The 22,580-nt window shown below is 39.8% G+C and overlaps 1 protein-coding gene across 3 annotated transcripts in view; it reads right to left on the bottom strand.

The window, feature by feature from the left end:
• LOC100780970 (sterol 3-beta-glucosyltransferase UGT80A2) overlaps positions 1-21,950 on the bottom strand; it is a 54,202-nt gene extending 32,252 nt beyond the window's left edge. Inside the window, exons 1-5 of one of the 3 annotated variants that reach the window (XM_003522161.5) lie at positions 21,545-21,950; positions 18,994-19,172; positions 18,314-18,550; positions 17,472-17,583; positions 4,406-4,576 (exon numbers count right to left, since the gene is read on the bottom strand). In XM_003522161.5, coding sequence (XP_003522209.1) covers positions 4,406-4,576; positions 17,472-17,583; positions 18,314-18,550; positions 18,994-19,172; positions 21,545-21,647 — 802 coding nt within the window. In that variant the 5' untranslated portion in view covers positions 21,648-21,950. Of the gene's footprint in view, positions 1-4,405; positions 4,577-17,471; positions 17,584-18,313; positions 18,551-18,993; positions 19,173-21,538 lie in introns of those variants that run through there. The other 2 variants (XM_006576563.4, XM_014773645.2) reach the window with 2 other exon arrangements.
• Between the last annotated feature and the right edge of the window lie 630 nt (positions 21,951-22,580).

The raw sequence follows: 22,580 nt of genomic DNA, 5'->3' as shown, positions 1-22,580 counted from the left end.
TAAAGGAATGGACTCAGAGGGTGAAGATTGTTGAGAAACACAATGAGACTGTAGAAGTGTTGACTGGAATAGGAGAAAAACCAGGGGGAACACAAGGTGCAGGAGAGGAAAGGGAAGGAGACAGTTGAGATGATTGGAAAGTATGACTCACAGATGGTGGGGACAGATTAGGACTAAGACTGAAATAGGAATCAAGATTCTTTACTGAGTTAGGAGAGAGGGAAATAGGTCAGAGTAAGGAAACCTTAGTTCATTAAACAAGGCATCTTTAGAAATGTAGATTCTGCCAGTTTAAGGCAGACACTTATAACCTTTGTGAGAAGAGGAATACCCTAAAAACAGACACTCTTGAGACCGAAAGTCAAGCTTGTGCGCATGATAAGGCCTCAATAATGGAAAGCATGCACAACCAAGGGTTTTAAGAAACTGAAAATCAGGGTCCTTGTTGAACCGAGTGACATAAGGAATAGCAAAGTTAAGGCAGTGGGAAGTCTATTAACTAAACAGATAGCAGTGGTAAAAGCATAATCCCAAAATTGTAAGGGTAAAGATGCATGATATAATAAAGTAAGACCCAAGTCAACAATATGTCTATGTTTTCTTTCAACCACACCATTTTGGTGATGAGTGTGGGGACAAATAATTTTGTGAGAGATGTCATGAGAGGCTAGAAGGGCAGAAAAGGGTCTATACTCACCTCCCCAGTCAGATTGTACACTTTTGATTTTTAGTATTAAGTTGTAATTCAACCATGGACTTAAAGGTTTGAAAAACAAATAGAGTTTCAGCTTTAGATTTAATAGGAAATATCCAAGTGTATCTGGAAAAAGCATCAATAAAGGACACAGTATTTAAAACCAGCATAGGAAGTTAAATGAGAAGGTCTCCACAAGTTTGTAAAAATAAGCTCCAAAGGAGAGTATACAAAAGTAGAAGAGTGAGAGGGCAATCTATGAGACTTTCCCATACAACAAGAGGAGCAAAAGTCTGAACAAATTTTATTAGATGAGAAAATATTACAATGATTGAAGACTAGCTTCATAACATGACAATTAGCATGACCCAACCTAGCATGCCACAAACTAACATTGCTAAGAGATGAAATTACAGAATTAGAAACTACATTGGGATTTTATTGACAGATGTATCTGCACTATACAAGTAACCATCTGTAACTGAGCTAACAGGTGAAGCTGAAGTGGACAACAACAGAGATGAATAGTCTTGAAGCTTGAGATTATGAAAGGAGTAAAGACCATCAGCACCAACAACTCCCTGGAGAAGGACTTTATTGGTCCCCTGAGATTTAACAAGACAAACGTGAGGATGGAACTCAAAGAAAACAGAATTATATTTGGCAAATTGACTCACTCAACAAATTTTTTGTTATTGAAGGAACATGCAATAATTTGTGAAGTTTAAAAGTGATTTGAGAGTCATTAGGAGACACAAATGAAGAGGAACCAGCAGCAGAAATACTTAAACCTTTCACCATTTCCTATAAAAATCTGTTCAGGCCCATATCAAAGTGACTAAATTGTTTGATGTTCTGAGGTTCACCGGTTACATGAAAGCTAGCACCAAAATCTGGAATCCAAGTGGAGTTAGCATTTCCATTTCCATGAGAAGTGGAGTTGGTAAGCATAGCACTTGGTTAAGTTGATGCTGGAGCAACAGTTCCAGATTTGGAATTGGGATTAATCCAAGTATTGGAGTTTTTGGCAGAACCAGAGGAGTAGGGAATGGGTTGAAGTGTTGTTGGATCAAAGAAGGTGAGCAATTTATGAGGCTAAAAACTCATGTTAGACCTAAAGTGGCAAACATTTGCAATGTGGTCATACTTAAGGCAAATTTGATTAGGTCATAAGTTCAATACTCAGTCATAAGCTCGTGCTCCTTTGGATGTCATTCACTCTGACATATGAGGGCCAAGTAGAGTCACTTCAGTTTTAGGTCATAAGTACATTGTCACTTTCATTGATTAGTTTTCTAGATGTACATAGGTCTTACTTAAACAAAGATCAGAACTATTTAGCGTATTTCAAACTTTCTTTAAGGTAATTCAGAATCAGTTTGTTGTTCTATTTGCATTTTACGAAGTAGCAATGCAAAAGAATATTTCTCAACTTCTAATTCTTTTATGGCTAATAATGGAATAATACATCAATCTTCATGTCCTCATACTCCTCAGCAAAATGATATCGCAGAGCGCAAGCATCATCATATCATTGAGACTGCACACACCTTACTCATCCATGCCAATGTTCCTATGATGTTTTGGGGTAATGTTGTTCTCACTCCCGTATACTTAATCAACAGGATGCCATCTTCTTCAACACAGAACAAGGTGCCTCATTCCGTACTATGAGATAGGTTTCTATCTTATATTTATTATTAGGCAATAATCAGATATTCTATTTTCTATAAATCAGTAATTGATTGATTCCTGTAATCAATACTGATTCTGTTTATGCATTATAAATAAAGAACAAGAGTGTGAAGTTAACACATAACATACAGTAAACACTGTTTAAATGGTATCATAGAGCTAGGTCAGTTTCTTTTCCTTTTTTTTTCAGCGTGCATGTTTCCTGTTTGCGTGAACAGTAACACAAAGCACTGCGGGCTTCCATTCACCACCGTTGAGCCTCCTTTTCTCCAGCACGGCACCACTAGAATCACCTCTCCCCCCCCCCCCCCCCAAGCTATCAAACCCCGCCTGACCCACCATCGTCCGCCGCCAGACGCGCCGCCACTTCACCAGCGCATGGACCTCACGCGCCTGCACTAAATAGGCACGTGAGTCTTTTTCTGGCTTACCCACTCACCAATGACCCCTCCGCTGCACTCGTCAACCTCCGGCGCAACTTACCAACCCCTTGTTTGGCACTTTTTAAGTGTTTTCTCATGGTCACTTCCGCTACGACCACTAGTTTCGTTTTTACGTTCGCTACTGTTCCGCTGATCCATTGGAAAAATTAACTGGGACCGCAAACTACAGTACTTTGGGCCGCTGCTGTTTAGTTTTGGTTCCAAGGCCAAGGCTGTGCGGATCACCTGACCACCAAACTGACAAACGTTCCAGCCGACAATCAAGCCCATTGGAAGCAAATCAATGCCTCCTTATGCAGTGTGCTATGGTTCTCTCTTGCTCCCAACCTTTAGGTCGAATACTAGGCTTTTACAAACGTGCTATGATGTATGGACCAAGGCCAAGAAAGTTTACTCCAATGATGCCCATCGTTTCTACAGTGTACTCACTAGCTTAATGAATATTAAATTGGAGAACATGGACATGCAGACCTACCTCAATAAGCTTGATCATTTGACTGCAGAATATTCCACTGTTTTCTACGTACTATTCCCTGATGCACCAGTGCTACTGTTCCTCCAAGCATCGCTTCTACATTTCAGTTGATGTTACATTCCTTGAGGACACACCCTTCTTTGCATCACCCCAAGAATCAGAGGATATCTCAGGTACTACCTATTCCTGACCTTACTCCTATCACTCAGTTCATGCCTGCCATCGATCAATCAGTCTCATTTTCTCCATTAGAGCCTCCTAGTCCTCAGCCATTTCAAGTTTATCAGTGTCGCCGACCACGTTTTGCTCCTGCCGAGACCCATGACAAACTGACGATTTAGAAGATTCACATGACTCATCTCCTAGACCAATCACTTCCCCTTCTACTTCGAATCCTCGAGTTCTCAGATGACCTTCCCATGTGACTCATCTCCTAGACCAATCACTTCCCATTCTACTTCGAATCCTCTTGAGTTCTCAGATGACCTTCCCATTGCTCTCCATAAAGGTACAAGTTCTAGTGCAATGCTCATCCCATTTATAATTTCCTCAGCTATCATCATTTATCCCCTTCACATTATACCTTTGTCTCTTCTATCACCATTCCTAAGTCTCTGCAGGAAGCTCTTTCTCATTCAGGTTGGTGACAGCCACGGCCTATGATTGATGACATGACAGCGTTAGAATCAACTCAAACATGGACTCTTGTGCCTCCTCCTCCTGGAAAATCCATTGTTGGATGTCCTATACTATCAAAGTGGGTCCCAATGGCTTTATATTATGCCAAATGAGTTTCTAGGCCTCTATAGCTTACATAAATCATCAACTCTAGTTAAATATGACGTCCTAATTGGTCAATCCTTGTCAAGTACACTTCACAATGGCTTTATTTTGCTAGGAAATCTTGTATACTGCTCAAATATGGCAGTGAAAACTGAAAACTTTCTCAAGCTTGCTCGCATAAGCTAATAAAAACACTAATCCAACATTATTTCAAAATTTAGAAACTCGTCATATTCACTTTATAAGCAAATATAGATGCACAAACTCAGCCAAGAATATTATTATTATCTACATGTAACTAACAAGAAAGCATACCATATGCAGGGGGGTTAGCAATGATTGCATCAGCTTTAAATGGGACACCAGAATCAATATCAGGTTCTTTACAGGCTGGAAGCAGAGAGTTAATAATTTCTTTCATTTGATTTCGCTGAATAGGTATCTCAGAAGGTCCCGATGGCAGAAATCCCTTATTTTTAACCATATCTGCTCAAGAAAGAAATCAAAAGTAAAATAATAGAACAAAGTTCTAAAGAGGACAGATATAAACTTTCAAGATCTGAACTAAGGCTCTGTTTGATTGGGAAGAAAGCGAGAGAATAGAAAAATAAAATAAAATTTGAATTGAATAGCAAATGGAAAAAAGAAAATTTTGAAACATTGATTGTAAAAGTCAAGTTTTCCTTCCATTTTCTCTTCAACCAAACAAAAGAAAATGCATCTTTATCCATCCATTCTTTACTCCCTATTTTCTTTCATTTCTTCCAAATACACCACTAGTTAATACCTTCTTCATGACACACATCAAGTTTATATGTTATATTTCCGTGATCATGTAGGACACCAAACTTATGAAAGTTTCAAATTTCATTGGACACTAACCAGCAAACAAAACAATGATTTGGGGGAAGTGGGGAACAACTATATGAGGTAGGTACTCACAAGTGTTCAGTGTCGGTGTTTATCATGTAACATTCACATTTAGAAAATCATAACAAGAAATATCTGACAGTAGGGTTAACTTATTTGAAATGCACGATGTTAAGAACCAAGAATTGAAATGAGAAAGAAAAGAAAGAATTTTATTGACTAGTAAGAAAAGAACAGAAAATAGGAGAGAAAACCCTCCTTCAAAAGGTTCTCCTCCACAAAGGATTTCTCCTTTCACAAAGAGCTAATGCTAAATTTACAATGACAACAAATCTGCCTCTCTCCTATCCTTCTACCCCTATTCATATCTAATAAATCCCTCTAACTAACTAACTAACTAACTCATTAATAGTCCAACTATCTTAACTGGAGGGACAAACTGGAGGGATGCATCTGATGTTCATTCCTTCTACTTCACCAGATTTCCTGAAGAGATGAACAAAACAGATTTAAGGTATGAGTTTAAAAAATGGGGGGACGTGCCAGAGGTTTTTATTGCAAGAAACCGTAATAGGAGGGGTAAGAGATACGGTTTCGAAAGATTCAAGGGGGTGAAAGATGTCAGATGGCTTGAAAGAAAACCGGACAACCAGGTAGTAGGGGGATTGAAAATGCATATCAATATACCAAAGCATGAAAGGGAGAGGACGATACAAGGAGAAGCCAACTGGAACAACAAGTACATAATGGAAAGAACCTCAGACAAGGTACTCGAGGGCGAGAAAGGTAAAGGTAACCTTGAAGGTGCAACGGGACAACAACTCCAACGAATGACAGCGACAACCTTGTATGCGAGAGTGTTGACGGCATGTAGCAGAAACACAGGACGAGGAAGAAATTTCACAAATCCGAGTCCAACAGGAACAATCTCTTATTTGTTAGTACAATTGAACATACATGTGAAAGAAAAGACATGGCTAAGCAATACCTGGGTGGGAAGACTGAAGAATCTTGCGATGTTTGATAGAGTGGAAGACGATTTCAAGTGGAATGGGGACTCACAAAGGTTAGAACTGAACAACTGGCTAGGGAAGCAACTGAACAATTTATACTGGAAAGAAACTTCTCAGATCATTGCCCAATTTTGCTGAAATCTAAAAGTATTGATTGGGGACCGCGACCTTTCCAGATTCTGAATTGCTGGTTCCATGATAAATCATTCCAAAGGGTTGTTCAAGAATCCTGGACGAGTAACCATGTAAGGGGTTGGGGGGATTTGTGCTTAAAGAAAAAATAAAGGGAATCAAGGCAAGGTTGAAAGTATGGAATAAGGATCAATTTGGAGATTCACAACATAAGGTAGCAAGCATCGAGAAGGAATTAAACAAGCTAGAAATTAAAGGAGATGAAAGACAGTTATCTGACCATGAGCTACTGACTCGAAAAAAGTTGCAGGAGTTGTGAGCAGCTACTCAATCTCATGAGTCCCTACTAAGGCAAAAGGCAAGGTCAAAATGGCTCAAAGAAGGGGACTGTAATTCCAAGTTCTTCCATAGGATTGTAAACTCAAATCGCAGATCCAACACTTTGAGAGGAGTGTTTGTAAATGGTGTTTGGATTGATGAACCTGGAAGGGTGAAGGAGGAAATATGCTTGTTCTTCAAGAACAGATTTTAGGAGGAAGATTGGGTGAGGCCCAAACTAGATGGGGTCAGATTTAGAGCCATTGGTCAGCAACACAATGTCAGATTGTCGGAGCCATTTAATGCAGGAGCGACAAGAACCCCAAACCAGATGGCCTTAATTTCAAATTTATTAAGGAGTTTTGGGAAGTTATCAAGGCTGATGTGCTTTGGTTCATGGATGAATTCTTTGTTCATGGAATGTTCCAGAAAGGGTGGAATGCCTCATTCCTTGCTCTCATTCCTAAGGTGAATGATTCGCAAAACCTAAATGAATATGGGCATATTTCTTTAATAGGTAGCATATTGAAGATACCATTCTTGTGGAATTCGTCAAAAAACCTTAGGAAATCAGGTTTTAATGTCTTCCAAAAATGTTTGATAAACTTGAAGTTTAGTCAGTCCAGTCCGGGGCTTTTATCATTACCACACTCCCAAACAACTGCCTTTATTTTGTCCTCTTGAAAAACTCTCACCAGCAAGTCATTTTGCTGCAGACTGATGCCCCTTAGCTTGATTCCTGACAGCTCAGGTCTAATGGGATCAGGTTCAGAAAATCTGGCCAAGAATAGTCTACGAACTTCCTCTTTTACTCTAATTGGATCATCCACCCATATGCCGTCAATAGACACGCCTTTTACTGCAGTACTCCTTCGGTTTGAATTCATGATCAAATGAAAGTATCGTGAGTTACAATCACCTTCTCTTAACCATTTGGATCTTGCCTTTTGCTGCAGCAGTGATTCATGTGCTTGTGCTGCAGTCCACAAATCTTCCTGCATCTTTTTGCGGGCTTCCAATTCAGATGAAGTTAATTGCCTGTCATTACTACTAGTCTCCAATGTGTTTAGTGCAGACTCCAGCTGCTGCACCCTATTAGCAGTGTCTCCAAATTGCTGTGTATTCAATTGCTTCATTCTCACTTTGAGTCTCTTAATCTTTTCTTTCAAAGAGTATCCCCCCCACCCCCTTACAACTGTATTCCTCCATGTCCCTTTAACTAGGTCTTCAAATGACTTCTCTTTCAGCCAACAGTCTAAGACTCTGAATGGTTTGGGTCCCCAATCAACATTTGAAGCTTTGAACAGAATAGGACAATGGTCCGAAAAATTTCTGTCCAAAATGAAATACGTGCTGCCAGGCCATAAGGATATCCATTCATGTGAAACAAAAAATCTGTCCAACTTGCTCTTTACGGTTCTATTTAGTCTATACCAAGTAAATCTTCTCCCTACGCACTGTGCTTCATCCACTTCTAGATCCGCTAACCAATTATTGAACTCTGAAATGGAGTTGCTGTCTGCCTCCGTTAGAATGGCACTTACTCTCTCCGATGGATCTCTAATGCTGTTAAAGTCACCCATGATACACCAATTGCCATCTGGGTTATGACTTTTAAGTTGCTTGATGTCTTCCCAGAGGGTGCGTCTGCTAGGACCATCGCAGGGAGCGTATACATTTACTAAGAATAACCTCTGCATATTCTGGACCCAGACGCCCTCCAAAAATATGAAACCCCTACCAGTTTCTCTTCTTTCAACTCTAAAAGTTTGGTCGTTCCAAATACATAGCAAACCACCTGCTATATTTGACGCAGGCTGTGATACCCAGCTGAAATTAAAATCCCCCCATAATGCCTGACACGTGGTTCTGTCGATAGACTCCTTCTTGGTTTCTTGTAAACATAGCAGGTCAGCATGGTGCTTTTTTACTAATTTTCTGACTGCAGACCATTTGGCCCCCCTTCCCAAGCCTCGGATATTATAGGACAGGATGTTCATGATGATTAATCCTGTTTCCCAGTGTTTCAGCTTCCATTCTATCTCTAATCTCCATTTCAGCAATTTTATCAATGAATTTTGTTTGATCTATCCCGCATGACAGCCCTAGTTGATTTGCCATTTCCCATTGATTTTTTGCTTCTGCAAACAGAGCTGTGGTGTCTTCTTCCCCAACTTGTAATGCACTCCCAAGCTTAAGTTGTGTCTCGGGTTCCTTTCCGTCCGTCTCAACCATTCGGCCCTCGGCGCAGTCCATAGCATCTGGATGTTTCCCACTAACCTGGGCCCATTTCTTTGTGCACCCTTTCTTTCGTGAATATACCTGCATGGCACTTACAAGTTGTTTTTGTTGATCTTTTTGTGGGATCTCAGGGGTTGTTGGTCTGGATGGGTCCAAATTAAAATTGGGCCCAAATAAGTTCACGTTGGTGTCACGTGACTTGTTTGAAATTTCCTCCAACGGCCCGTTGCTGTGACTAAGAATGCCTTCTGCTTTCTGTCCTTGGTCTAAGCCACCTGCCTCCCCGTTTTGGCTAATGACAGCGCTATCCGAAGACCTAGCTGGGATATATTTCCCTTTTGGCGTAACTGCACATGCAGCTCCCGCAGGTTGACTTTCACCAACCTCGTAACCTACTCCTGCTTTCAACTGGTGACTTTCTTCAATATGGGTTTCCATTCTGTTCTCATCTCCTAGGTGGCTTTGAACACTACTGGGTCCACACGCCTTCCTGCAACAGTCATTACCCAGTGGATCGTCAGGACAACTTTGTCCAATGGGTATTGCCATGCTTTGCCGGAAATTGGAAGCGTCATGCATTCTGTTGGTGATGGGTCTCGGCGAGACATTGCTCGGCCTCGACTAAGGGGTGCCGGAATCTCCTTCGTCAGAATAGATTTCATCGGAGGACCCCCAGACACTCCGACGCTGTTGCGCACACACCAGCCCCTCACTCCAGTTCTCCTCAACGATGTAGATTTTGTGGGTATCTCCATCAATGGTTGTCGTTACCAAGTGTTCTACCGTCGGTCTCAGTGGTGTTCTGAGCAAGACCCGTGCTCTATCAAGCCTCTGCATGTCTTCGAAGTCATCGTCAACTTCGACCAAATCGCCCACTGCCGCCACGATTTTGCGCATGTTGTCGATACTCCACGCTACTAGGGGGATGCCCCAGCACTGCGCCCAGATCAGTCTTGTGCCTGGTTTAATCTTCGAGTTCCACTTTTCCAGTGTATAGAACATGGAGGTGCCTTGATTTATTTCTTCCCTAATCAGCTCCTGAGCTTTTGTGTCTGAAAGCCCAATAAGAAGAACCATGTCATCTCCGAGATACTTAGGCAATACCTCTGAACCTAGGACCCATGAGAGTTCGTCGTCTACCCGGTCGAATACTTGTTGTCTCTTCAATCTCCCTACCCAGGTATCTACATATTTTTTCTTCATCTCCTCCGGGATATCGAGTGTGATCGACGAGTGTGAGGTCCCGTGCGCCAGCAGGAGTGAGGAGGTGAGTCGTCGTCCTCCCTTGTTTTCGGTGTGTGAGGCCACAGCCTCTGCGTACGACCTCTTCATGTTCGGAGCTATTGCCACACTGCTTCTTTGTTTTCCACCCCCCTTGTGCCGCCCTTGGTTGCCTGCGTTTTGTTCTTGTGTCTCCTTTCCTCTCCCATACTTGGGTATGTTCACATGCAGTTTCAATCCCCCTACGACAATGTTATCTAGCTTTCTTTCCAGGTAGCTTGCATTTGAAACCCCTTTGTATCTCACAAATCCGTACCGCCTTCCTTCTTTGTTTCTCTGTTTAGGGATGAAAATCTCCCTGACATCCCCCATCTGTTTGAAATGACTCCATAATTCCTTCTCCGTTGTGTCCTCTGGGAATCTGGTGAAGTAAAACGACGTGATGTCGGCTCTGTCACGCTAGTTTACATGGTAGTAGTTGCGCTGCTGCCCATGCCATTCTCCGCCGTAGCGTTTTCCAGGACCCACTGCCGTGTGCTGCTCAACTCTCTGTTTCTCTCTCTTTCGGTTCCTCACGAGGGTCCACTCTCTATCTCTCTCTGTGTCTTTCTCTCTGTCTCTCTCTATCTCACTCTCTCTCTCTGTCTCTCTATCTCACTCTCTCTCATCTCTCCTTCTCACAGGGTGATCATCCCATTTCTGAAGATGTAGTGTGACAGAGTAGCAACAATAACCATTCTGAAGATGTGAGTAGCTAAGAAAAATGCATTGACAGATTTACGAGAGATTTAGCCAAGAAAATTGCATTTGTGGTAGTGGTTGGCAGCAAGACAACTAGGTCTGAGTTGCCTCTAAAATATTATATATAAATATGTGTGTATTGTTTTTCTAGATTTTTACATAAATATAGTTTTCATTATATAACAATAACAATATATGTTTTTTTTTTTTTGGAAGGCAAAATGTATATTATATTAATGAGATAAACAGAACAGTACAAGTGGTACTGAAGAAGAAAATACAAAGCACCTCTGGTGCTGCCTCCCAAAGATACAACCCAAGCTAACCCATCAGAAAATCAAAACCACCTAGATTAACCAAATTGATCCTTTATATTAGAGGACCAATGATTAAAGCTAGTGTTGAACCCTTTCTCCCTAACTTTTAGCCAAGACCAAGCTGAAAACATAGCCTCTTCCATGACTTTCGAGGAGTCAAATTGTTTTCCTTGAAATATGAAGTTATTCCTATGTTGTCAAATAGTAGTAGTTAGGGCCACCCACCACCCATACCATCTGCTATGGTTTCCATTAGCTCCGAATCCTTCACAAAACTGTGCTAAATGACTTGCTGGGATAATTGGGAGAGGTCCTACAGCCTGTAACCATGACATTGATTCCCACCATAGGGGCAGTGTCATTTGACAATTAAAGAAAAGGTGACCCACTTCCTCCTGTACTTGACCACATAGAGGGCATCCAGCATCTTGGATAGTGACATTTCTTCTTACTAGGTTACCCTTAGTAGGTAATCTATCCTTGAGGAGCCTCCAAGTGAAGATTGCTGCCCTTGGGGGTATTTTCATCTTCCATATTGATTTGAAAATTCTGACATCTGAGGCTAAGGCATTAGTAGTCAGCATTAATCTATATGCTGAACTGGTAGAATATACTCCTGTAGGTTCAGCTTTCCACACCATGGTATCCTTGACAAATCTCTGAATAGAGATAGAGGTAATATCCTCCATAAAACTCACTGCCAAAGCATTTTCGTGGTCAAATAAATTCCTCCTCCAGTTGAGATCCCACCTCCATCCATCTGCAGAGAAATATCCCATCTGTGAAATGGTACTGTGTTGTTGCCTGCTGATCAGAAAAAGAGGGCTATATTTCTGCTATAGGGTGCAGTCATCCCCTAGCCAATGATCTGTCCAGAAATGAATTTTGTCCCCCCCACCAATCTTCCAAGCCAAATTTTGAGGAAATAGGCTCTGTCCAGAAGTATGGTAGATCTTCCTCAAGTCCCTCCACCATTGAGAGTATCCCCTTTTATCTCTGCCCGACTGAAACTCATCCCAACCTCCATATTTAGATTTAATGACCCTAGCCCATAGTTGCTGCTGGTCAGAAGCTAAAGCCCATATCCATTTACCCAACAAAGCTTCATTAAATTTAGATATTTCTTTAATCCCCAAACCACCTTCCTCCTTAGGTAAGCAAATAACTTCCCATTTTACCCAGGGAATTTTCTTGTAGTCCTTGTCTCCCCCCCCCAGAAAATTTCTTTGCAATGTTACCAATCTATGAGCTACCTTTTGAGGGATCTTGAAAAAGGAAAGCAAATATATTGGTAAAGCATTGAGCACCGAATTAATTAAAGTCACCTTCCCTGCCATGGAAATATTCTTCTGTGCCCACTTAGATAACTTGGATTCATATTTACTAATCAACGGCTCCCAAACCAAGTTGCTTGAAGGTTTAGCCCCAATCGGAATACCCAAATAGCAGAAGGGGGTTTGCAGCTACCTACAATTCAGAATTTGAGCAGCTTGGTTTACCCAATTGACTCTACCACCTATAATCCCAAATTGGCTTTTTGCATAATTAATCTTCAGCCCTGAGACCAATTCAAATCCCCTAAGCATAGCCTTCAAGACAACTACATTCTCCCAAACAGCCTCTCCCACAAATACTGTGTCATCTGCATATTGCAGAATATTAATGGGTTCCTTTTTCTTTCCAGTCATATAGCTTCTGTATAAATTCTTCTGGACTGCTTCCCTCATCAATCCTGTGATGCCTTCTGCAACTATATTAAAGAGTAAGGGAGCTAAAGGGTCCCCTTGCCTCAAGCCTCTAGTAGGAGCAAATTCCTTTGTAGGACTGTCATTCACAAGAATTGAAATGCTTGCTGAATTAAGACAGGCAGAAATCCAGTGTCTCCATATGGGACAGAAACCCATTCTTTGCAGCATGTAATCCAAAAAAGCCCATGAGACTGAATCATAGGCCTTTTCAAAGTCCACCTTGAAGACCATAGCTGGCCTTTTGCTTCTAGAAGCTTCCTCAATCACCTCATTAAGGACTATTATGCCATGCAAAATGTGTCTATTTTTTATGAAAGCTGACTGCCTCTCATCAATAAGACCAGATACCACTTTTCTCAACTTGTTTGCTAAAAGCTTAGCTATCACCTTGTACATGCAGCCAATCAAGGAGATTGGTCTGTAATCATCAAATGACTGGGGATGTTTAATTTTGGGAGTTAGAGCTACAAAAGAAGCATTACTGCCTCTAGGGAAGCTGCCATGCACATGGAATTCATCTACAAACCTTCTGAAATCAGTTAAAAATATATCCCAAAATTCTTTAATGAATTTGAAGTTGAAGCCATCAGGACCAGGACACTTGTCCCCATCACAGCTCCACACTGCCTCTTTGATCTCCAAATCCGAAAAAGGAACCACCAAAAACTCTCTCTGCTCCTGATTTAATGAGGAGAATTGCACTCCATCAAGAGTGGGTCTACAAGACTGCTGTTCAGAGAATCTATTAAGGAAAAAATTAACAGCCTCCTTCTTAACATCAATGGGGTTCTGAATCCACTCTCCCTGAATGAGAATTCCTTGAAGACCATTATAATGTCTTCTGAAATTGATGACTGTATGGAAATAAGCTGAGTTGTTGTCCCCTTCTTTTAGCCATTTATCTCTAGATTTCTGCCTTAATAAAGACTCATAAGCTGTTGAGGCCTCCCACAATTGTTGCTGTAATTCTTTCTTAGCCTTTATCTCATCAACAGATAAGCTTCTATTAGATGCTAAATCCTCCACTTCATTGAGCTTCTTCTTTATATTGTGGATCCCCTTATCATTTATGAACCCATAGTCTTTACTCCACTGCCTGATGGCCTCTTTCAAGAACTTGAGCTTATTTTTGAGCACAACCCCCCCCCCCCCCCCATCCCCCCTGCTGAGCATTGTTCCAAGCCTCCCACACTAATCTTTGGTAACCCTTTTGATGTATCCACCAGTCAGCCACCCTAAAAGGTTTAGGGCCCCAGTCCAGCATCTTAGTTTGTAATATGGTTGGACAATGATCATAAAAGTCCCTTGGTAAGATATGTTGACAACTATCAGGCCATATAGACATCCATTGGTCTAAAACCAAGAATCTATCAAGCCTACTCTTAACACTTCCATTAGGTCTAATCCAGGTGAAGCTGCTGCCTATAAATTTAATCTCCTGAAGCTCCATATCCGATATCCATTGATTGAAATCAGAGATATCCAAGGGATCAGCAATCCGATTAGAGGAACTAACTCTTTCATTTTGGCTTCTAATACTGTTAAAATCCCCTAAAAAGCACCAAACACCAGGGGAATTAGAAGCTCTGATCTGTTTCGAATCCTCCCAAAGAGCTCTCTTCCCAGCAAGGTCACAGGGAGCATAGACATTCACTAGGAACATCCTCTGGTTGCTTGTAGTCCACCTTCCTTCAAGCATAAGGAAACATCTACCTTTCACCCGCCTTTCCACCTCATAAACAGAATTATTCCATAAACATAATAGCCCCCCAGCAGCCTGTACAGAAGGTACATAGTCTCAAGATGCAGAGGAATCACCACAAATGGCCTGACATATTTCTTTGTTAAAGCACTCTTTTTTAGTTTCTTGGATACAGACAATATCCACCTTATGTTTTGAAATGGTCCTTCTAATAGCTGACCATTTTATCCCCCTCCCCAAGCCACTGGAATTGTAAGAAAGAATGATCATAATATCTGCTTTTTTATTCCCATCTCAACTGCTTTCATAATGTCTCTATTATCCATATCCAGCAAGGTTTCCTTGATCTCCTTATCATCTCCCCCGTGAGTGAGGCCCAGTTCTCTTACTAAAGCAAGCTCCTGTTCAGTTTTATCTCCTTGAATTGCAGGTATGCCATCTGCTCCTGGAACCACATCTAAAACCGCCTCTGGTCCATGGAAATATTGGGCCTTTCCATGACTTAACAGCACCTCCTTTCTTCTTACATATACCTTTGTGGCTGACTTAATTGGGCCCTTTAACTTCTGGCCCATATCCCCTATGTCTTCGTTTAAAGCATGTTGACCAGAAGTAAAATTGTCTCCACATTTCTTTAGATTAAGGTTGTCAGCCCTATGTGGGTATTGTTTCTCAAAAAGCCGAACCTCGTCCCTGTCTCCTTCTGTATCAATGTCTGAATTTTCTCTTTTCTCCTTATAATTCTGTCCTATCCTCCCCTCCTGTCTTAGTTCATTTTTCTGTGATGAACCTGCTATATTCGTGCTAGCCCAACTTTGTCTTTCTCCTTCATTAATGAAAGATTTACCACTCTGGGTAATGTGACCGTTGTGGAGTTCAGGATCCACACCACTCGCTACTCTTGGGTATCCCCCGCCATTGACCACCTTGGATTGGTCCACGTCATCCGCGTCAATGTTGGACCGGTCCGAAGGGGAACGACCAAGGGATTTTACCCATTGGTCACGGCGCGATCTGGAAGGACGTTGTTTGGGCGAACGAGAGTTGTTCCAGTGTTTAGGAACGTCGGCATCCACGTCATCAAAAACGGCGTCACCATCGTCGTTGCCGGAGTCGCACCCAGGAGTGCCGTCGGTGCGAGTTGCTGGAGTGTTTGGCTGTGTCAACATTGGTGATGGAGGGAACCAGCTACTATTATGGTAGCTTTTCAGTTTGACGCCCATGGTAGTCATGTCCTCCACGACAGTAAGTTCATACTGCTCCCCATCAATGGTGGCCTGTATATTCTCCTGGAAGCCCAATCTCCGATTTGTCCGAACAAGAGTTCGAGCTACATCCATCCTTTTCCGTTCCTCCACATATTCATCAACCTCCACCATCTCACCGATAACCTCCATCACCTTCTTCATAAATTTAGGTTTCCACACGCTTGGCGGGAGACCTTGTAGCAGGACCCATGTGAGTCTATGCTCTGGTCTGATAGTCGGTGACCATTTCTGAAGCTCCGTTATGGGTGTAGATCCATTCTTCAGTTCTTCATTAATCAGTTTGTTCGCGTTGGATTCGTCCAGTCTAGGGAGGATAATCCAGTCATCACCCCAATAACAAGGGTTAATATCGCGATCAAACACCCACCTTAACTCCTCTTCCAGCTTTTCGAACATCCCCCTATTCTTCAATCTCCCTACCCAAATATATGTACTTGTTTAATAATATTTTATATTATCTTTTACTTACATACATTTCCTATTATTATATTATTATTATTATATAATTTATTAAATAATATATTATGTTTAATTTAGTTTTTATTACTATTATTATATTTGATTATTCTATCATATATTAAGCTTTATATAGATTATTATTATTACTATTATTTAGTTTATTATATTATATTTTATGCTTTAAATAGTTTTTATATTTTTTAATACTATTATGTTTTTGTTTACTATTATTATATTATTATTCCTTAGTTGATATTTTGTCAACAGAATAAACCGACACAAGCCACAACGGCCAAAACAACTTAAGACTCTAAGTGGCCCAACAAACATATTCTAAAAAGCTATCGACTCAATCAATGGGCCAATATATTAAAACAGACAAGAGGGGGGAAAAACACCTTGTAACCCTAAGACCCGACCCATAACATAAACTGTTTGCTAGTGTCGCCCCCTGTAGAAGACAACGCAGATGGATGAGTGGGAGGATGGTAGTGGCAAAATGGAGGTCGTAGAGGCCGTCCGACGAGGGCAAAGGTCGTCAAGCCTTGTCCGATGAAAACCCAAATCGTAGTGGTCGCAAATCACTACGATTTTCCACGATTTGCCTAGTGAATGGCGCCACGACGAGTGTCTTATGAGTGACAAGGGGCTGCTCCACCCTGATACTCCGCTATCGCACGCTATTGACTACTATGACTAATAGTCTAATACCATGTAGAAAAGAAAGATATTTTAATGTTGTGTGTCTTGGATTATAGGTACACACATATATGTTATAATGAGCAATTAGGGTGCAATCATAAATACAAATGGAATTAACCAAATTCATAATTTACAATAACTAAAATCTACAAATATTAACATGTATAAAATATGTGAAACATGTTATTCAACAAGAATCAATCTTCAAGCGATACATAAAAATGCACATGCACACAAAAATGCAACACCCCACTCCAAAAAACATGGTGAAAAGATCAAGCAAGCATGTGTATCAAAATACACCAAAACCAACATAAACCACAACGTTTCTAGGACCCCAATGCACCACATTAAAAAGTCAAAATATTTTAAGAGTCAAATGTTTTGCAATGAATAATTACCAACTATTTTCAATCACTTGATTATTAAGAATATTAAATGACTAGTTTAAGAAAAAGAACTTATTGACCTGATTAACCACCTGAGTATTACTACTTCTAAACAAAAAAAATATCTTTACCAAAAATTCTTCTCACACATTGACAAACAACACATGGGAAAGGAATGTGGGACGGAAGAAATTAAGAATATCAAGCACAAAGCCGTTCAGACAGTAGGAGAAATTTGTACATGGGTAGATAGTACATACAACCAGCAAGAACTTTTGGATCACCGCCTAATGGATAAAACTCCAACCCAGCTGTCAAAACAAACTCCTTAAAATTTGAATGGGTTGCTAATCTAACACGATGCCCATAGTCCTGCACATAAAGAAAGAATTAATTGAAAAAAAAAAAAACTCAACTTTGAATATGAAAATAACTTGATACAAATTCAATTCATATACTTTCCTCCTACAATTAATAAACTAAAAAATGCATTAATTCAATGATAATATTTTCAGCAGAAAATAGAAAATCGCCATTAGTAAATGAAAGAAATGGGAAGCCACAAAGAAACCAAATATATAGCAGAAATATAGCAACCACAAATATAAGAGCCAAGTGAAAGAGCAGGACCAAACATGGAATCACATATTTGTAATATTTCTTTTCTATTGATATGCTTGAATTTTCTTAGTTGAACATTTTTCATAATAAAAAAAGAACATGTGTGCATGCATACTGTCAAGAATCAACCTTCCCAAAAGTTTAAACTATTTAGGGGAAGACTCGTGAATGGTTATAGATATAAAATGCCCCCTCACACAAGTACTCTGCACTTGAAGCCTGGACAATGCTCTGGCCCACCTTAACTTATGCTAAACATGCACTGGCCCAACTTACCTTATGCATGGACAATGGTTCATTAATGGTTCTAATTCTAATGGATACGTAAGAAATGGAAAATATAAAACGTAATAAACTGTCTCTATAGAAGCAATCATTTGTCACCTAAACAAAAGACAACAGATCTCCAGATATGCTTGTGTGCATGTGTTTATTGAAGCAGGCAAAAAGAAAATTGGGAAATAAGAAAATGCCTCTATACCTGCATGCGTTTGCCTATTGCAATAAAGGGTTGCACATCTCCTCGTGTACCAACAATAAGCATCACTATATTCAATGGTGGGATGTAATGAAAGTCTGTTGCATCAAGTGAGTCATCAACGACATGATTTACTTGTTTGGATCGAGCAAAATTAGCCTCAGGTTCAACATCTACAGGAACTTCAAATTCTACAGTTCCATCGTCTTTTATAGTAGCAATTCTGTTCAACAATTTAAGCTGCACAGTTGTAAAAATCAACAGAAGGACCAGCCATAGATGGTTAAAAACAAAAATAAAGACATGTCGTTGATAATAATGAGAAGAAAATAATGCATGGTTCATGATCTAATCCTATTTAAAAAGGCAACACAAGTGATCAGTGAGTATTGCATCCAACATCTATATGTTGCTCTTGTTCTTCTTTTCCTAATAACTAAGAAAGAGAAAATTGAGGGATAATCATTAGAAGAAATTATTTCTTAACTTTCCTAGTATTTTTTAATATAATGTGCTAAAAAAATATTTTATTTACAACCAATATCAATATCAAAAATTTATCAACAAAATACATTAAAATATTTATCAACAATTGGGTAACCAATGCCACCACAAAAATAAAAGCCCCTATAGTAAGAGGAAAAAGAAAAGGTGAAAAATCACAATAGATCATAATAATATACCTTCTCTTGGATAGGAACTTTGTCATCAAAAATTTGTGCTGCATCTTCAGGACTTAGGTGTCTCTGCCTCTCTGTTTTTGACCTTTCCATCTTAAACTTACTTGAACTTGACTCCGATTTATCTTGTGATATGTCTGCCGGCAATGTGGTCACTTTAGACAACCCTTTGCCAGGAATGCCTGAATAAGGGGAAAAAATGAGCATTACAAATATAATTCAAAGATGAGCATAAAATTTTACAAAAAGTTATCAAACAGAAGATACAGGGAAAACAGATGATATCAAAATGCTAAGAGATCCTTGGCACAATCAACTTTATGAATATACCAAGACATTGACAATCTTTGCTCGCTTAATGTGTTTTTCTTGCATCTCTGGTTTCCACTTTGCATTGGTTTTTCTAGGAGGATAACTGTCCTCTTCTGTACATCTTTCTTTATCTTCTCTAAAGAGTTTTTTTCTTATGGAGAAGGAGAGAGAGAACAAAATAAGATGAATGAGTGTAGCAACAATCATCAAGTTTTCTTGTAGAAGAAATGTCAATATCAGAAGAGAGCAAATTTTAGAATTATGTCAATTAAGGTATCTCTGTCAAATAGGTTCAAAATCCTATGACACCAACACAACCAAAATAAAAAAGTTAATATGTATACCATGCAACCAATAAAATATCTTTTTACATGATAAAGGAAATTATACAAATATTAAATATCTAGAATTGAATGGGCTGCTATCTGACTCAATAATTTGCATCTGATACAGCTTAATGCTTGTGTCTTCACTCTTTAGCAATTCAGATTTCAGTGGCCATCCAATATTTCGTTTGTCTCCTTTCCTTTCCCATCTTAGAAATGAACCCTTAAGTTGGATATTTGGAAGCCACACAAGCTTGTTGAAATCCATGTTTTTTACATGGGAAGCAGTATCTCAAACTTATCCCTTTTAACATAGTGTTCTAGAGCAACAATACTTTTGTTTATAGTGAAATCTGGAACCAATTCTAACACTAGTATGAAAGCTCCAATTCTTGGAGCTATGGGGAAATCTTTGTGCTGTGCAAGAAATGAGGAGGGTTCATGATGTAGCATCCTGAATGGAGGGATTAACAGAAAATTCAAAACTTTGGAGAACTTTGTAGCACAAATCAAAGGTCAGAAAACCAAGATTCGCACCTGAGGATGTGGAAAAGAGATGTTAGAGCACATAATGGCTTCCCCAAACAGGGGTCCCAAAACATCTGCAGGACATTCTGAGGACAATGCATAGCATGATACAGATGGGGAAAGAAGGATAACCCAAGAAGTGATGAGTGGAGGGGTCAATAAAGATCACTGGCAAGAAAGATTGGAGCTTCCAGTCTTTGTTAGGGAAGATGATATGGGTGGATCAACAGGGTTGAGCATAGTTTCAGGATACACAGGATAGAAGATGATGAGAAGTTCCAAGTGGCATAAGTGAATAATGGAAGCAAAAGGCACTGAATTGGTGACAGTTCCAAGACTGATGAAGTGATGAAAGAAGTGTGGGAAGTTGTATCCTCGTTGAAAGAAACGTACACATATAAACTTCGTACCCCATTGCCCAGAGGCTCTTCGCTATGCGAAGGTATGAGGGAGGAATATTGTACGCAGCCTTACCCTTGCATATGCAAAGAGGCTGTTTCCGGATTCGAGCCCATGACCAACAAGTCACCAAGGCACAACTTTACCACTGCACCAGGGCTCACCCTCAAAGAAACGTACACATATGCACGGAAAAAAAACTTGGGTGGTAAAATTCACAAAATAGTGATAGTTGGATGGTAAAATGTGTAATTAAGCCCAATAATTACTATCTCATTCTAAAATCGACTTTCTTGCTTTGTTTATGGACAAAAATAGAGACCAACTTCTGCAGGCCCTACTTGAGGGAAAACATTGTTTAGGTTGTATACTTGTATTCAAAAGACCTTGTAGTACCAAGGGGATCTAGCTCATTTGGTTGAATAAGGTGTGTGTATATTGTAAACCCCATGTATTGTGTTCAATTTCTACAGATAAAAATAAGAAAAAAAGACCTTGCAGAGACCACCTTATACACGCCCTAACCACTAACCAGAAAGGAACTAGATATTTTTCATTTTAATCGATACCTCATGAGCCAAATTTCACTTATCCTCCGCCTTCCCTAAACTAAATTCCCATTATTAGCCACATCATGTTAGAATCAGATAACCACACCCCTACCCATGTCAAATTCTTACATCTTCCATCACATAATTTACACGGGACAGTACCCAATGAAATTTGGTCCGATATTTACGGTTCACTCTATTTCCCAAACAAACAACTCAGAACAGCAAAGTGCAAAACAGTACCAACTTTTTAAAGAAAGAAGAATCTTGGGATTCCAATTTCACCAAAAAATAATAATAATAATGAACTCCATAACTTGATCTTCTCCTCTCTTTTTTCCTGCTTGCCGTTACAACTTGTTTTCTTTCTGAATTTTGATTAACTACTGCTTAACCTAGCAAAACAGGAGCTCAGGATGGAGAGAGAATTACAGTAACCTGAGCCTGAAGAGCTACTTGCATTGGCAACAGAGGATGTAATGTCCTCCATGTCCTTGCCGTTTCCGGGATACCTCGAAGAATCATCCGGCGAGTCCGCCATCGCCGGTGATCTAGATACGCCGCAAGCACGGCTTCAGAGGAACTGAAGAAATGAGAGAGGAGAGAGACTGGTGGGTGCGTGAGTGCCTGTGGCTATTAGAACCGGAACCGGAGGGGAGAGGACACGAGTGCACGACACGGGTGTGGGATGGATGGATACGATGCGATGAATATTTTTTCATTTTTTACAAGTCCCCGACTTTACAGGCTGCAGCACCAGATTCCATTTGATATTTTTTTTGACACATTGCTACAGTACAAAAGGGAAAACAAGTCCGCGTTAGTCACCCGCAAAAACGGATGGGGACCATATTGGCACTAACATTAGTGTTATTTAAACTACTAATGTGAGTAGTTTTTTTTATTTCCAAAATAAGCCTTGTCAAGGAGATGTACTTTCGTTGTTTGTGTGGCATATATATATATATATATATATATATATATATATAGTATATGTTTTTTCACCCAAAATAAATTATGATTTCATTGGATATTTTCTTCACCTCCAATAAACACATCGGAAATTATAATTTAGTTATGTTTTTTTTATCTTATAAAATACACAACGAAATTACGATTCTGCTGTTTTATAACACAACAAAGACATGATTTTATTGTGTTTTTTCACATAAAAAGTGTTTGGATTTTAAAAAAGTAAAAATTAATGTTTTATATTGTGATTATAAGTGAAAAATTGGATTGTTGTTTGTTCTACCACAGAAAACAAATATATTTATGATGGTCTGACAAGTCTACAATACCCTTGTAGAACTCATTACAATATGTTATTTCTATTTTGTCGGTGTAATTTTGGTCATTACTGATAATTGGTTCATGAGAGAACAAATCATGATGCTGAGAAATACAAGTGACTGTCTTAGGTAGCCATTGTTGTTGTGTATTATAATGGTGATATGGTATCAACTTCTCAGGG

The sequence above is a fragment of the Glycine max genome, chromosome 3 (genome assembly GCF_000004515.6).
Source record: "Glycine max cultivar Williams 82 chromosome 3, Glycine_max_v4.0, whole genome shotgun sequence".
NCBI classification, from domain to species: domain Eukaryota; kingdom Viridiplantae; phylum Streptophyta; class Magnoliopsida; order Fabales; family Fabaceae; genus Glycine; species Glycine max.
Note: the sequence above shows the minus strand (reverse complement) of the source record. Positions and strands in the feature narration are given on the sequence as shown.